Source organism: Haemaphysalis longicornis, unplaced genomic scaffold (genome assembly GCF_048455015.1).
Source record: "Haemaphysalis longicornis isolate Haplotype H1 unplaced genomic scaffold, Haemaphysalis longicornis Haplotype H1 scaffold_6, whole genome shotgun sequence".
Lineage (NCBI taxonomy): Eukaryota > Metazoa > Arthropoda > Arachnida > Ixodida > Ixodidae > Haemaphysalis > Haemaphysalis longicornis.
Genome location: NW_027526407.1, coordinates 79,795,919 through 79,811,408, shown reverse-complemented (window position 1 = coordinate 79,811,408; position 15,490 = coordinate 79,795,919). Strand labels below are relative to the sequence as shown.

General features: G+C 51.0%; 2 protein-coding genes across 2 annotated transcripts in view; one reads left to right on the top strand and one right to left on the bottom strand.

The window, feature by feature from the left end:
• The window catches only part of Myo81f (unconventional myosin 81F), a 143,664-nt gene that overhangs the window by 61,465 nt on the left and 66,709 nt on the right, over positions 1-15,490 (bottom strand). The window lies entirely within an intron of this gene.
• Positions 698-9,209, top strand: LOC144141668 (uncharacterized). Its single transcript, XM_077673200.1, has 3 exons — positions 698-971; positions 4,142-4,506; positions 6,653-9,209. The coding sequence occupies exons 1-3, from the start codon at positions 698-700 to the stop codon at positions 8,933-8,935; spliced, it is 2,922 nt and encodes a 973-aa protein (XP_077529326.1). The 3' UTR covers positions 8,936-9,209.

Genomic DNA, 15,490 nt, shown 5'->3' with positions numbered 1-15,490 from the left:
AATGGAAATTAAGTTAAAATATTACACCTATCAGCCCCAACCAGAGCACAGTCAGCGCTCTAACCCCGGCCAATCCCCTGTTGGGGGTACATGCCAACCACGTTGAGTGCATCATCATCATCATCGTCACCACCACCCCTGGTGTCCACGGGCCACTGTCATAGAAGAGCTCGTCTGTCGTGCTAGAGTTATTCAGATCAGGTTGACTTCTTTTTTTTTTTTTTTTGGATTCCTGCTCCCATGCTAAGCCGCTCACGAGTCCGGGATAGCCCAAGCCATCCCGGACTAAGGAAGCCTTCCACCGGACGGGTGCCCTAACATCAGCACCTGGTCTCAAATAAAGTTTACTCATCGCCATCATCCTTGCATTCCTGCTCCTCACCTCTTCTTTTCTCTCTGTCTCTTCACCATGCCGACTAAACCCTCCCTTCTGCTCGTTCATCAAATTGGCTTCTTACAACCAAAATTCTTCTTGGCCATTAATCCCGCTTAGTGGGTATGCACCATTTCCTGCGGGCCACCCCCAGCTGCTTGGCAGAAGAGGAGGACGAGAAGGGCAGCGGCCGGAGGGGTGCGGCGGACGAGTCGAGCGGTGCCGGCATCAACTGGGTGGACCGAACGGCCATGGGCCGTCTTGCAGCCGCCGCGGCCGGCGCCGCTCGCCCGGGTCGCTGACGGCCCGCGCCCGGCACCGGCGATGGACGGGCCGCTGCGGCTGAACCCCCCGGGACCACCGACCGCACCCCGGACCAAGATGGAGCAGCGCGGTGGCGACGAGACCGACCGGCCGCCGCTGGACGAGGCGCTGTTCGAGTGCTTCCAAGACCAGCTGCCCCGACCGCGCCGCGGGGACGCCTTCGCGCCGGAGGTCGTGCTAGACTTCGTGCGCAGCATCACCGAGCTGCAGGGGGACGACTTCAAGGACCGCGTGGCGCAGTCGCGGCCGCTCCGGCAGACGTCGTTGCAGGCGAGTGCTTCTAATAGCTCTCTACCTTGCTACTTTTGTCCCCGCCACAAGTTTACATGGACCTTGTATAAGGTATTGAGGCCGACTCAGCGACCAATGAAATGGAAGATAGGTGTAACGTTAAGGGACAAGAAAAGAGCGGAGTGGGTCAGGGAACAAACGCGTGTTAAGGACATATTAGTGGAAATTAAGAACAAGAAATGGGCGTGGGCAGGGCATGTAATGCGAAGGCAAGATAACCGTTGGTGATTAAGGGTAACAGCGAAAAGCAAAAACGCCCGGGTGTACGAGATTTCGGCGCACGTTAAAGATCCCGAGGTGGTCAAAATTAATCTGGAGCCCTCTACTATGGTGCGCCTCATCGCCTGCGTTGCATCAATCAATCAATCAATCAATCAATCAATCAATCAATCAATCAATCAATCAATCAATCAATCAATCAATCAATCAATCAATCAATCAATCAATCAATCAATCAATCAATCAATCAATCAATCAATAAGGGTAACAGAGTGGATCCCTAGAGAAGGAAAGCGTGGCAGAGGGCGGCAGAAAGTTAGATGGGCAGATGAGATCAAGACGTTTGCGGGGATGAATTGGTCGCAGTTAGCACAGGACCGGGATATTTGGAGATCTATGGGAGGGGCCTTTGCCCTGCAGTGGGCGTAAATATGATGATGATGATGATGTACAGTATGAGAAGACTGCTTAGGCAAGTGCTTGAGGATGTCACGAGATTGCACCAAGTTCGTCGCATTACCCCCCCCCATTGTAAACCCGCCGAGGTTTTGCGCTCACAGTATGAAACTCGTTAATATTAACCTGACTCAGAATCACAAGAATCAGGTGCAAATGAAAAAGTTGTGCGTCATGCTCAGAAGAATGACTTGTAAGTCATGTCATCACCACCACGTGTCACAATTCCATAGGTGACGTGCTGTCGATTTCAGCGTGGATCAGTTCAGCGATTGCATTCAACTTTTCAGCCGTTTGCTGCCAGCATACTCGTAGCGATAAGATATTCCATCATGCTGCAAATCACATCAAGGGGTGCACAATCTTTTACAGATAACCGGTGAAATGGATAATAACGGAATGGAAACTACACAATGGGGCGAGAAAGCAGAAGCAACGGTGTGGTAGCTATATATAGTTCATTCCACAAGCTAGGTGCAGCACTGTGGAGGCTGCATTGTTGCCAACAGTCCGCCCTCTGAGCACGCCTAACTCACCGTGAAGGCGGCTTTGGAAGGACATTTTCATCTCCCCTCTCGGCAGCTGGAACCGCAAGGCCCCGGCGCCTTTTGTCGCTTCCTTCAGGATAGGGGCCGGTGGAGTGTTGACAACAATGTAGCCTCCGCAGTGCTGCACGTAGCTTGTGGAATGAACTATAGCTGGCATGGTGTGATTAGAGATTTCAAGGGATGGAGTTGCAGTTTGTGGGAAAAGAAATCATTGGGAGAGTCATTTGTTCTGCAGTGACTCGCCACGAGTCTTTCATAAAAGTGCTGCTAATATCTCTTAGCTGTCAAAGTGAATCCGCCTTCGTCCCGAAGTTGGCACTTTAATCCTGATAATTAGCTGGACTAAGTTTTCAAATGTTTATTGCCGAATGCAAAAGGCTTTTTCGTACAACTAGACTGTCCTGTGTGCAGCGGCAAGCTTTTGAGGAATGTCCCGAATAGTAAAAGGCTTCAGTTACACTGTAGCAAACCTTACGCGGGAGGCCTCTAATCTGTTCTGACGTGTGCCTTTGGCAGTCAGCGAACAGTGCAACTCACACTCTTGCCAACTGCTGTTTTCGAACCGCTGCGCTTGCTTTCATTCCAGGGAAACTCACGGCCAGTCACCATTTTGTCTGGAGACCTACCGATACCTTCCTTGTTAGCGGATGCCGGTGGGCATGGGTCGCGTCAGCTCTGGTATTCTGCTTCATAAAACATTTAACGCTAAGGTGACGGCTAAAATGACTCGTAGTCTAAACCAGGGGCTCCGGAAGAGGTGTCAGGGGTCCTGAGCCCCCTTCCCCCCCCCCCCTTGTTGTCAAAGAGGGGGCTCAGCCACGCGGGTATTGGCCCGACTAGACATGGCTCCCAAACGAAAAAATAATTATCGATCGTATAACGCATGAAGGCGCTGCAAGTGTAGTTCGAGTGCCAGGCAGAGGTTACGATTGCTCTTCCCTAACCAAACAAATAACCTAACTTTTAACATTATGCAGGACATTTGAAGTAGATAAAGAGGTGTTACTTAAAGTGGTGTTTGATTCAAGATCCAGTTGGAAAAGGCAGAACCACCCTCAGTAAGAAAAGAAACTATACATATCAGACGCCGAAAAAAATAGCAGTGGCTTAGCTCGGCTATGCCAGGATATACGTAGCGTGAGCTAAGGTCCAGCTGGTTATTCTTAGGTTTCCTGGTTGTCTAGGATTAGCTGATTATCATGATTACTGTTCCTAATTCGATTTTCAAACCAATCCAGTCCAATCTATAGTCCGGTCCAGTCCAGTCCAGTCACTGCTCCTCACGCATGCGCAGCACGGCTCTCCAGGAGCCACGCGAAACGGCTATCAACCGGCTCCGGCGCAGCGTAAGACTTGGCTACTGCGCAACGGAGGCGCACAGCTGGGCACGCGCCGGCGCCAGTGCGTCTGCCGCGGCTATGACGTCACTCCTCTGGAATGCGCAGACCGGCGAATGCGCAGAGTCAATTCTTTATGTATGTATGTATGTATTTATTGCACAAAAACAAGAAAGGAAGGTCCACCAACAGGCGTAAATTGTCTCGCCTAGGGGCGGACACCGGAACGCCTGCTGGTGTAGGGGAGGTGGGATAGGAAGGAAAGAGTACATAGGAATAGGGGGATAGGGTAGAGGGCTAGCATAAATATATAAAACATCACAACCGTACTCCAATTGGATTGGATTCCCAATCCAATCCAATTTAATCCAATCCAATCCAATCCAAATCCATTAAAATTCTCCTCGCGCTTGCGCAGCACCGCCCTTCAAGGTCCACGCGAAACTGCTCAACCTCGGCCAGTGTAGCTTACGCTACAAAAGCTCTGTGCTTCCTAGAACCACAAAATCACCATCGTCGTCGATTGTCTCAAGCGCCCCCCCCCCCCACCCCCCCCCCCCCTTACACACACACACCTTCAAAACCCTTTCGAGACCTCTGGTCCAAACAACGCGCGTCGCTCCGGCAGGCGGTGTCCGGGCAGCCCGCGAGGCCTCCGCCAGACAAGCACATCCTGGACGCGTCCCTGGAGGCCCTCGAGTGCAAAGACGCGCCCATGCTGCAGCCGCTCGTGGTCGGGGGCGGCGCAAGGGGCGCCAGCGACACCGCAGTGGCCGCCTTCTCGGCCGGCTGGCCGTCCTGGCAGGCGGCGGCGCCACGCGCGGAGCTGGAGCGCCGCTCCGTCGAGGACGCCCACCGACGCCACGGGCTGTCGCAGAGCTCCGAGGGCGAGCTGGAGAGGGCCGTCATTGCCGAAGCGCTCGACGACATCCAGAAACGCCTCGAACCGTCGACTCAGGTACGGAGTATCTTCCATGAGCGTGGCATGAGCCAACACCACCTAGATTTTGCCAACGTGGCATGAGCCAACAACACCTAGGTGGTGTTGCATGAGCTCGAAAGGTCACGCAATAAATTATGTACGTGCCACAAAGACACAAAACTTAAGTACCAAGGAGCCAACTCGCGCGAAGATCATTTAGCTACAAGTGGACGCTAGAGAGCATAAGTGGTCCCGTAGACCAGAAAATTACACAGGAAATGTGTGAAAACTCCACAGTGGAAATCGTTAGATAGTGCGTAAGCATGTTTTCCGGACTCTCCTCTCCGCAATTCATTTTTACGTTTGTTTGCCTTGGAAGCTCTAGGGCCAAGTGTTTTTTTTTTTTTTTAATGACGGACAACCGATTTTTGCGGAGTATACCCTTTTCATCCCAAATGAAAGGGCTTCAGTTAAAACATCTTGAAGCGAAACTATTTTCCGGCATGATAGGGCCTGTTACGATTCAGCGCGCCGCTACCCTGTTTGCGCGTGCTGCAAGTTTCGTGTAGTGCACCTGTGCCTTGCGGAAAGCCCGCCTTCCTCGAAATCATGTTGACAATAGGCCCCGCCAGCGACGACTCGAGTCGTGGCAGTCGCAAAATACGAAGCAAACCGTTCTTCGTGTTGAGACGTGCACCGGCGAAGCGGACGCTGCTCGCCGAGATCTACTCTCCCCCTCTCTCAGGATAAATTTGCGCCACTACTGCCAGCCCTCACGAACTCTGGAAAGAGTGTTTCTGAGTGTCTGTACTCTTTTCGTGCCGCGTGCAAAAGCACCAGGAAAGCGTCAGAGCCGTAACTTCTTGTGTGTATAAACCAAGTGCTTTCTGTGGCCGTTGGCAGACGGGCTGCTGTTAGGAGCACTGTTCTGCTCGAGTCCTGCTGTGACTCTGCCCGTAAGGGTATTGTTTCTGTGTCATCGCAGTTCACCTCTCGCCATGAATAAACCAGTTAGGTTTGCCTCCATCTTCTTGTTGTCAACACCAAGGCACCAACTTTTACTGGTCGCTCGTCCACTACGCTACCACATATGACGGAGGCGACGAAGCCCGGTTCGGGGACGCCTTCCCGAATGTTCAACTCAAGAACGGCACCACCTCATATCACTCCGCCAAAGTGCCGGACCCGTGACGTCAGTGCGCGCGCGTTTTGAAAGGGGTTTGCTATGAATGCGTGATATCGTCTGCCTTGTCTCGCGCAGTTTATCGTCACTGGAGTCGTTTATAAGCATGTTAAGTCCAAAAAATCACGGGAACGGCTCACGCCATGTTCAAAATATTCCCAGTAACGCCCTACTTGCGCCGCGCGGAGAAACATCCGGCTACAGTGAAAAGGCACAGCGGCAACTTCCGGTGCCGTTCTTAAGTTGTCACCGAGTATACAACGTTTGTAAGCAGAATTTCTAGACCTACCAGCCTTACGTATGCTGCCAAAACGGATGCTGGCAACCATGACAGTGCGGCAGAATACTTTTAACTGTATGTGAGATTAAAAGAGGCATTCAGAAACGTGTCCCCATATTAAACAATAATAAAATGCACTCTTTCCTACCCTGTTACGCGGTTTTTGAATCACGCACCGAAACCGATGGAGCAACCGAGCGCGCGCGTCCGCTCTATCTACGGCCTTCGTATACGTATACGGTAGTGTCACGTTCAGGCACCACGTCTGAGCCTTTCAGACCTCAGAAAATTTGGTGCAAAATTAAGATTATTCCGGCCAATTTATTCAGAAGTTCCTTGTGATTACCTCACTATATAAAACGCTGGCTTTCATAAGAGCTAGATGGTAACGGGCTCCACAAAAATCGGTTGTCTATCCCTTTATTACTAAGCAACAATATTCATATTATTCATACGTACTGAACACATCACTACACGCACTTGTAAGAAATCAACTTCGTATGGAAGTGCATAACTTCGAGTCATAAGAGCCATATATCTTGAGTAAACGGGATCATATATTACAATGCTTGTTTCAACTGATGCTAGTTAGAGGATCGGCCTAATAGGACACCTTAAAAAGCCTAAGGCATGAATGTATTCGTTGCGCAGATGGAAGTACAAGTTAAGCGGCACAAGGCCGTGATTCCTGTGGCTTAGAGCATCGACGTTATTCGCAGGAGACGACCGAGTCCTCCCGGCCGAGCGAACTGGAAGAGCTGATGGAGGCAACCTCTCAGGCAACCACCACCGAAGCCACGTCGTCGTCGTCACAGCCAGGCGACAGTGAGGACGCCAGCAACAGGAACAGCAGCGGCACAAGCCCGACAGAGACCGCGGCAGCGGCGCAACAGGAAGAAACTAGCTCGAGCGAGGAGTCCACCGCGTACCCGAGAAGCCAGTACGACGTCATCGACTTTCGACCCAGCTTCGACGTTTTTTCAACGCCCCACTCCAGCGTCGACCCTGTAATGGATAACGTGGAACCAGTCTTCGCCATGCAAAACATATACCACGACATCCTGCAAGCTTACAACGCGGTTGTTCATCAGCAGGGCGCCGGGCAACCGAACTTGGGCGTCGCCATGGGCCACAAGCATCCGACTGACGCTTCGGCGAGCTACGGCTTGCTCAATCACGACTTCCTCAATCAGCACAAGGAAATTCCCGGAGGGCCCTTCGACGGCTTACTCTCGCCCAGCCACCAAAGCGTCGGCGCGCCACAGCAGGACTCGCCGCTGGACTTACTCTGCGGGGACAACATCCAGTTCCCGATGACTCACAAGTCTCCCTTTGAACTACCACTGAACCCCGTCGCCCAGCTATCCGGACCACAGCAAGAAGCCACTACCAGCGGCTCGGTGCCTCCGAGCGTGGACGAGAAGTCCTTCATCAATTTCCTCTTCTCGCAGATGTCCAGCGAAGATGTCGATGACAACGCGGGTCCTCTCGATCTGTTCCAAATTACCTCCAACGCGGCGTTCCTGCCACCTGACAACGCGGACGATGTATTCAGCCCCGCTATCACCGACTACAACAATAACACGAACAGCGTCCTCGGTTTCCACGATGACCGCGGGTACCAGGAGGTGACCGCGGTCGAAGAAGCCGGCAGGAACGCCGACGCAGCAGCAGAAATTGACGCCACCAACAGGTCGCAGTTCTTTTTGGATATCACAGAGGAGACTCCATCGACGAAGTCGGTAGACGTCAGCCGTGCGACAAGGCTCGGCCCCCAGGTGCAGCTTCCGACGGTTGACGAGAAAGCTAAGAGTATGGCCACGGCAGAAGTCTACCAGATGGATGTCTCCAACACCCTTCCGGAATTCCTTCGGTCGTTGCAGGCGAAACGCGATGACGCTGAGAAGGGCGGCCAAGGGCGCCCTCTGGACATCGGATCCCCGACCGAGCCCGAGCGAAACTACGACCTCCTAAAGTCTCCACCCCAGCCGTGCCTTTGGGCCAGAGCGCGAACACCCTTCTCGGATGGTAACGTGCTTACCCCGACCGCGATGTCCGATGAAGCGCGCAAGTTTCGGCGCAGAAACGTGCGCAATTTTTTCTCCGACGGAACGGCCATAGCAGGCCCTGCGAACGCCCTCCACACCAAGGATCCCGGCGAACTATCCTCCCACGACACGTCCTGGCCTCTGACGCCGTTTTCCGAGAGAGAAGACGACTTGGCTAGGCGGTGCGCTCCGATCAAGCCTTTCTTTGTCAGAGACCAGCGGCATGCCCGGGCGTTTACGTCACAGAAGCCATTTTTTATGAGGCCGCAGGAGGCGGTCGACTGGACGCCAATGAGCACGGCCTTGGAGCGTGCGATGGAACCCACAAATTCTGAGCGTGAGACGATGGCCAAGGGGTATCAATTACTGATTGACCCGCCTCGCAACGACCAACTGGGCACAGAAGACGCCGCTGCCAGGCTCCACGAAGACATCGTCGTGCTTAAGCCCCTGCTGTCTGGGTCCGGAGCGTCGGAACATCACGTTTGCTCAGGCTCCAACGACATTGGATTCAGCAACGCAGGACTATGCACCACCAGCTCGAGCGAAGAATCTTCTAAGACAGCGACAACCTCGTCCAACGCCGCCGAGGACACATCGTCGGCTTCCTCTGCTGCGTCCGCACCCCCACATCGCACCGTGTATTACGCCTCTAACCATGCCGCCTGCTACAACGACCAGGCTCCGAGCGAACCGCAGGTCGAACGCGCGCCTACTCCTGGCGGTCCGATGAGCTGGAGTCTTCACAGCGAGGTGCCCGTCTCGCTGGCTCTGGATGATATCAAATTTGACGCCTCGTCACCTCTTTTTCCCGACTGTGTGCCCTCTAGAAGCAACGAGGCGACGGAGAGCCACAAGTCTGGATTCAATGAGGTGTACCCGAAGTCTTCTGCCAGGAGGGTGCTGTCTTTCCGACGCGCAATGCCCAAGATCAGTGAGGAAGATTTCGATTAGAGCGCATGCAAAGGCCAAACCCCGGCGTACTTAGAGGTCAAGCGCTGCCCATATCCCCTGTCTTAGTGTCCGGTATCGAACTAGGTGGCAAGGCGTCTCGTCCAGCGGTGGTGGCCTTCTGAGACCAGCTCCCTCGTCTGGCCCTCATCTGTGGAATACTGGCAAGGGAAATATTATGCATGGGCTCCACTGAAGACATTGCAGTAAAATCTGGCTCTAGGAGAGGACGAAAGAAGTAGCTCTTCGCTGCCTTTAAGTATTGGTTGCACCTACTGCTCAAGGGAAATTGAGTCAAACAAACCATGCCAGCACCCGCCGGCTACAAAAAACAAAAGCAAAAAATATCTTCTGCTCGATGCCTAAAGCCTCCTGCGGCAGTCGAAAATGTCCCTACGCATAGGCTCTCCGATAGCCTAGTACCGAGTTTACCATTCCCATAGCTGAAGCACACGCTACCCCTTCGGAACGTTTTTCGCCACTCCCCTGCTGCTCCTGGGCGGACAAATTTGTGCTTAAAAATTCAGTTGCAAATTTAAAAAAAATCTTAGCCAAGGGCTAACCGGCTGGCATGACCAGCATGGCCTAACAACTGGCAACATTCGGCTAGCAATTTCTGAATTTCGACGAACCTACGGACACGAAAAAATTGCCTTTTGTGAGACATTGGTCTCCCAGCAGATGCTCAACGGTTCTCTTGGATTAAATTCGGGCATACGACACTAAACAGCGAAAAAGATTAAACGAGTGTTTAGAAAAGCTCGTCACTGGTCGTTCTTGTTCCTGTGAGATAGAACCACGCTTCTGGCCGCCTTCGGCTGCATACGAGTCTGGAGGTGTCGAGGCGAACGAAATCGCAGCGGCATCTGGTGGTCAGGCGCATGACGTCTACAGCTCCAGTTGTCACTATGTCTTCTACTTCTCGGCGTGTCTTTCGCCATGTGGCTGCCGCTGTGCGTCAACGGTATGACGGCGCATGTGCAGCCGAGCGAAGGTATAAAAAAACAATTTATTTGCCACTTCCCAGATTTGAGAGAATGAACCAGGAGACTCCTCTCACAAACTATTGAAATTAACTTCGTCGCTTATATTGCTACACCTTTATATAGAAACAGCCCCACAGACACGTCACAATCGAGCTTTCATTCGTTATAAATTTAAACAGTATTTGAAGGCTGAAGGTTGGTAATGTAGCTTTGTTGCCATCAGCGCACTTAGCCGAACTCCATATCAAAATATTCCCCTTCTTCAGTTTGGAGCGCCGAGTTTGAAACAACCTTTGCCAGAGAGAAATCCGCCAGTATTAAGAAACCGTGATTGATTCATCTGTCACAGTAATCGGTAAAACACTAAAGAGAAATGCGCAGCGAAATCTGCTGCCGGGCATGATTTGTGGGACGGCGGCGGTTGTCGTGTGGGTGTGCTTGGCGAGCGCCGTCCTGCTGGAGGGTCGCTTCGACAAACGTGTACTGGCGTCATTTCCGTGACGGATAGTGTATACGACATAACACTCATGTTAGAATATATAAAACCCGAAAACAAACAACCCTAGGTATAACTACTCTTTAGTGCTAAAGGTTGCTTCCCCGCAAGCAGACCCTCTGTGCAGGGGTGCACCCTTAACAGGCCGCTTGCTACGTTGTACTGGCGTCACTTCCGTGACGGATATGACGTCAGTGAAATCATTCTGTATCCGGGAATAAAACACTTTCGTGTTAAAATACAGTAGGATAAAAGGCAACGGCAAACTTGCTTATCACCAGGTGGTTACCCTTAGAGGGGCGTTCAGATATAAGCGAAGCCAAAATCTCCTGCAACACCACTGTTCGCGGGCGAACGCACTGGGCGTGTACGGAAACCGTTTTCACGCCCTGGAACAGACAAATTTACCCCACTATAATCAGCAACCATGAGGCAAAGATAATTAGAAGCGCAAGAATGAGGTGCAGTGCATTCGGCAGGTATTCTCAGATAATGAATGGCAGCCTACCATTTTCCCTGAAGAAGAAAGTGTATGACAGCTGCATCTTACCGGTATTCACCTACGAGGCAGAAACATGGGGGGCTCACTAAAAGGGTTCAACTTAAATTGAGGACGACTCAGTGAGCAATGGAACGGAAGATGATGGGTGTAACATTAAGGGACAAGAAGAAAGCGGAGTGGGTCAGAAAACCAACGCGTGTTAAGGACATATTATAGAAATTAAGAAGAAGAAATGGACATGAGCAGGACATGTAATGCGAAGGCAAGATAACCGCTAGTCATTAAGGGTAACAGAGTGGATCCCTAGAGAAGGCAAGCGTTGCAGGGGGCGGCAGAAAGTTAGATGGGCAGATGAGATCAAGAAGTTTGCGGGGATAAATTGGTCGCCGTTAGCACTGGACTGGGATAATTGGAGGTCTATGGGAGAGGCCTTTGCCTTGCAGTGGGCGTAGACAGGCTGATATTGATGATGAATCAGCATTACAAGTGTGTAAACTGATTTTACTAAGGCGACATTTATTGCTCGGCGCATTTCTTCAGAATCCTCAGGCAGTCATGCATCACGTCAGCTTGCTAAAGACCTGCATGCACGCCCATGTGGGCGACGTATTTGCCCCCGTTTTCAGAACAAAAGCAGATGCCACATTTAACCACACTTAACCACATTTGGCCCACGACCCTGGTGGCAGTGAAAGCTCGCCAAGTCTGCTTCCATTAACTTGGGCAATTAGAGAGCTCCGCCCACCCCCGGCAAGCGTAATTAACGTCAGAAAACACTCGTCCTTTGCGGAGCAGCACAGCGCACCGCGGCTAATTAGATTTAGTCCTAAAGAAGACCACGGGAACGCGGCGGTAGCGCCTCTAGCGATAGCGCGGCGCCCGCTGCGGTAAACTTGGAGCCAAGACGTTATTTACATCCAAGATGCACTTAGTTGTGCTGAGCGATTATCGGAGCTGTGCAAATATCAAATTTGTTACTGCGAATCGAATACGAGAAATGAAAGCTGACCGCGGATCGAATCAAATATTCTCTAATCCGAATTGAAAAAAAAAAAAAAACTAGCTGCGAATCGAATAAAATATTTTCAATAAATTTGCTTTAGTGTGTGTAGAGTTCCCAAAACGTAGCTACAAAAAAACAATGACAATGACGACTTAAGACATGTGAGTGTTAACGTTAACGGTAGGAAAATGGCGCAAAAGATAAAAGGTTAAGACAAGATGGCAAAGCAGTGGGATAAAAATTTGGCATACATTGTCATGAAGAAGTTCAGGTCCTTTAACATTATACAAATGAGGAAGTATGATTTGTTGCAGCTCCTGCACTAACTGAAAATAGACTGGGCACGCTAGTGGCTGTTGTGACCATACAGCAAGCATTGACAACAAGTAATAGAGATTGGTTCCTCACTCATACCGCAACATTGACAGGAAACTGCTATTCTGCCCATAAATTTTGCGCAAGTAGCGATACCTCAGCTAACACACACCAAGGTTATCACCATACACTTGTTTCGCGCAAGGTTTACACGCGTTAGGCGTTCTTGCACAGCTTAAACGTCGTGCAAGAACGCCAACCCAACAGAACATGTCGTGCGGTGAAGCTTGAAAGTTCGCATGTCGTGCGGCAAAGTCCGCTTTTACTGCTCAATTTGAGAGAGAGAGAAATAACTTTTATTTGTCCAGTTTGTGGAGGAGAGCTAGACCTCCACCCTAGGCGTCGGCCAGGAGCCCTTGGGTCCTAGCAGCGCCTTCGGCTAACTGGATGGCCCAGACTTGATCCGCCGGGTCTGAGCTGAGCAGTACGGTCTCCCACTGCTCATAACTGCTAAATTTGCGGCTCTGAGGAGTCGCCTGAGGACATGCCCATAATATATGTGCAAGATCGGCCCGTTCCTTACATCTCCGACATTTATCTGAAAACTGTCCAGGTTAACAATGACTATACGCGACGGGGTTCGGGTACGAGTTTGTCTGAAGAAGCCGCCAAACCACAGACAACTTTTTTTTTCGAATAGTAAAACTGCGCTGCGAATCGAACCGAATAGCAAACACGGTACACTCACGAAGTATGCGAAGTTCCGAATATTCGCACAACTCCAATTTTCAGACGCCTTCATGCTAAACGTTGGTAAGCTTGTGTAGTAAGTACGGGATGGGTGATTTGAATAATCCTGGCACACACATGCGGAGCAGCCCGAGCTCTGTACGGCAAATTAATGAAGAGGTTCTGCGGATCGTCGCAAAGTATAGCAAAACTGAACAGAGCCCGGGAAAACGTAGCATCCGTGTAAAAGCAAATACTTGTACAGTACCGCGTAAGGTTCGTGCTACGGGCTGCATAGTTTAAGGTCATCACCTACTATGATGATGAACTGTATTATGAGTTTGTGTACCAAATAGTGCTCTTAGACCTGAAACCCAATTATTCACCATTTAATTCGACCTCGGTTAACTCAACTTTTCCACACGGCTGCACTAAGGTCCCGGAAGACGCCCACACATCGCTGTTGGGGGTAGACTCAAACCCGCCGGATTCCAACCCGCCAGGACGAAGCTTCCGCAGCCGCGCATGCGCAGAGGGAGAGCGTGACCTCAGCGGCCGAGCGCCATAGCGTGGGCCTCGGATCGGATGCGCGCCGTGTGCAAAAGAATGATATCGCGCGAGAAACAAAACACAAAGAAAAAGACTCTGACTAGCGCTATCGGCTGCTACACCGCGTCATTATTCTTGTAGCTGACGTCGTGAGTCTTTTTACGCGACGCTTCGCACATCGTAAAAACCCAGCGCAGTGGATGGCGCTGTTGAGCGCGAGCGTTACTTAATTACTCCTCTAAAGCAAACGAAGATGCCTCAGCATAGCACCAAGAAGCACCAAAAGCGGTGTCTAAACGGGGCTCCAAAGACGAATCCATGCTTAAGCACCCGCCAAGAACCTGCCGCGGATAGTTCCGAAATTTCTTGGAACGCGCGCGTCGATTAACTCGATCTGCAAACGACGGTTCGAACGAGTTCAATCATGCGCACAGCCCGCAAAGCAGCAGTAAAAACCATTTTCTGGGAGGCTTTATATAGTAAGCTGTAGGCGCCCTCGTTTCACATTAGACCGTTTAATTTTTGGGTCCTGATGGTCGACAGTTTAAGGAATTTCCCTTTCCGTGCGACGCTGAAGCAGCACTTAGCACTGCTCTTGGCAACATGTCGAGCGAGTCACGCTTCAAGACCAAGAATCCAGGAAACATAATAGGCTTCTTAATGCAGTAATGCTAACTACTGGCTACTGGAGCAGTGAAGCGTATTAACATAGCGCAGTAAGTGATATTCTAAAGGAGAGACCACAAGGTAACGAGCGCCGGACATCCAGCGCTCGACCTGAGTGGTCACATTTAAATATCTTCCTTGCTGCTCCGTCTGTTTTATTTAAAAAGCTTCACTGCTCAAGCAACAAGCTTCTTCCAGCAATAAGGCTAAGGAAGAAGGGGGGGGGGGGGGGTGTACGTTGCTCATTTTGTCCCCGTTCAGCAAGCTCTGTATAGTTCAATCAAACCTTCCGGCCCCACAAAAAGGTCGGAAACATTCAAAAAGTCAAAAAGAAAAAAGGTCGAAAAAAAGGCAGAAAAATTTACAAGGCACACAGCGACTCGGCTTGGCCAAATCTGCAAGTAAACGCCGCTGAAAACTCTACGTTTGTTGCCATTGCTTTGGAAGTGCTTTGTGTATCAGCTATTCGTTTATAAATGTTTTAGGAAAAGCTCGCACAGAAACTTTATGACGTTTTCCATGCGCAAGCGCTATGTACGATCGGCAACTGCGGAACGAATACCAGGTAAAAGAACGGGGCGAACTCCGCACCTTTTGCTCTGCCGCCTTTACTGCCACTCAACATACGGGTCTGTACATGGGTACCACGTCACCTTAGCACGGACATCGCCAGTAGAGGCGCACAGCGCCAAACCTGTATTTACGTTACTGCCACAAGATAGGCGAACATACGGCACTACACGAAGCTCTACTCCCAAGCTTTCCCGCTCCGAGGCTTTCACTTTTGAGTGTTGTGCGCAACCCATTAACTCAAAGAAGCGGTGCAAGGTGCACTATACTCGGGAACAAGTTAAGAGCGGCAATAGCTCATGTACGGTATCACTCCGCCTGAGCGACGTACCCGGATGTCAATGGGCGTGCGCGTTTTGAAAGGAGACTGCTATTAATGCGCGATATCGTCTGCCTTTTCTCACGTATTTTGTTTGTCGTCGCTGCAGTAGTTAATAAGCATATAAAGTCCAAAAAAATACGAAAACGGCTCGTGACATGGTCATAAAAATTCCCAGCAACGCACTACTTGCGCCGCGCGGAGTAACATCCGGCTGCGGTGATGAGGCACAGCAGAAAGCACAGCCGTGCCTTAGGCGCGCATAGGCCTTAGACGCGCATGGAAAAACAACTAACGAAGCAGTGCAAGGAGATATGGGCTGGGCGTTGTTTGAAGTTCGATAGGCGCAGAGTAAAATATGTCTTGAGAGGAGGCTGAGAGCAATGGATCAACGAAGGTGGGCGGCTAAGGTTTTTAGGTACT

Excerpts from the sequence above, each read along its gene's own strand:
- LOC144141668 (XM_077673200.1), top strand. The coding sequence starts at position 698 with ATGGACGGGCCGCTGCGGCTGAACCCCCCGGGACCACCGACCGCACCC. Across the intron at positions 972-4,141 it reads GCAGACGTCGTTGCAGGCGA|ACCTCTGGTCCAAACAACGC; the intron begins GTGCTTCTAATA and ends AACCCTTTCGAG. Across the intron at positions 4,507-6,652 it reads GCCTCGAACCGTCGACTCAG|GAGACGACCGAGTCCTCCCG; the intron begins GTACGGAGTATC and ends CGTTATTCGCAG.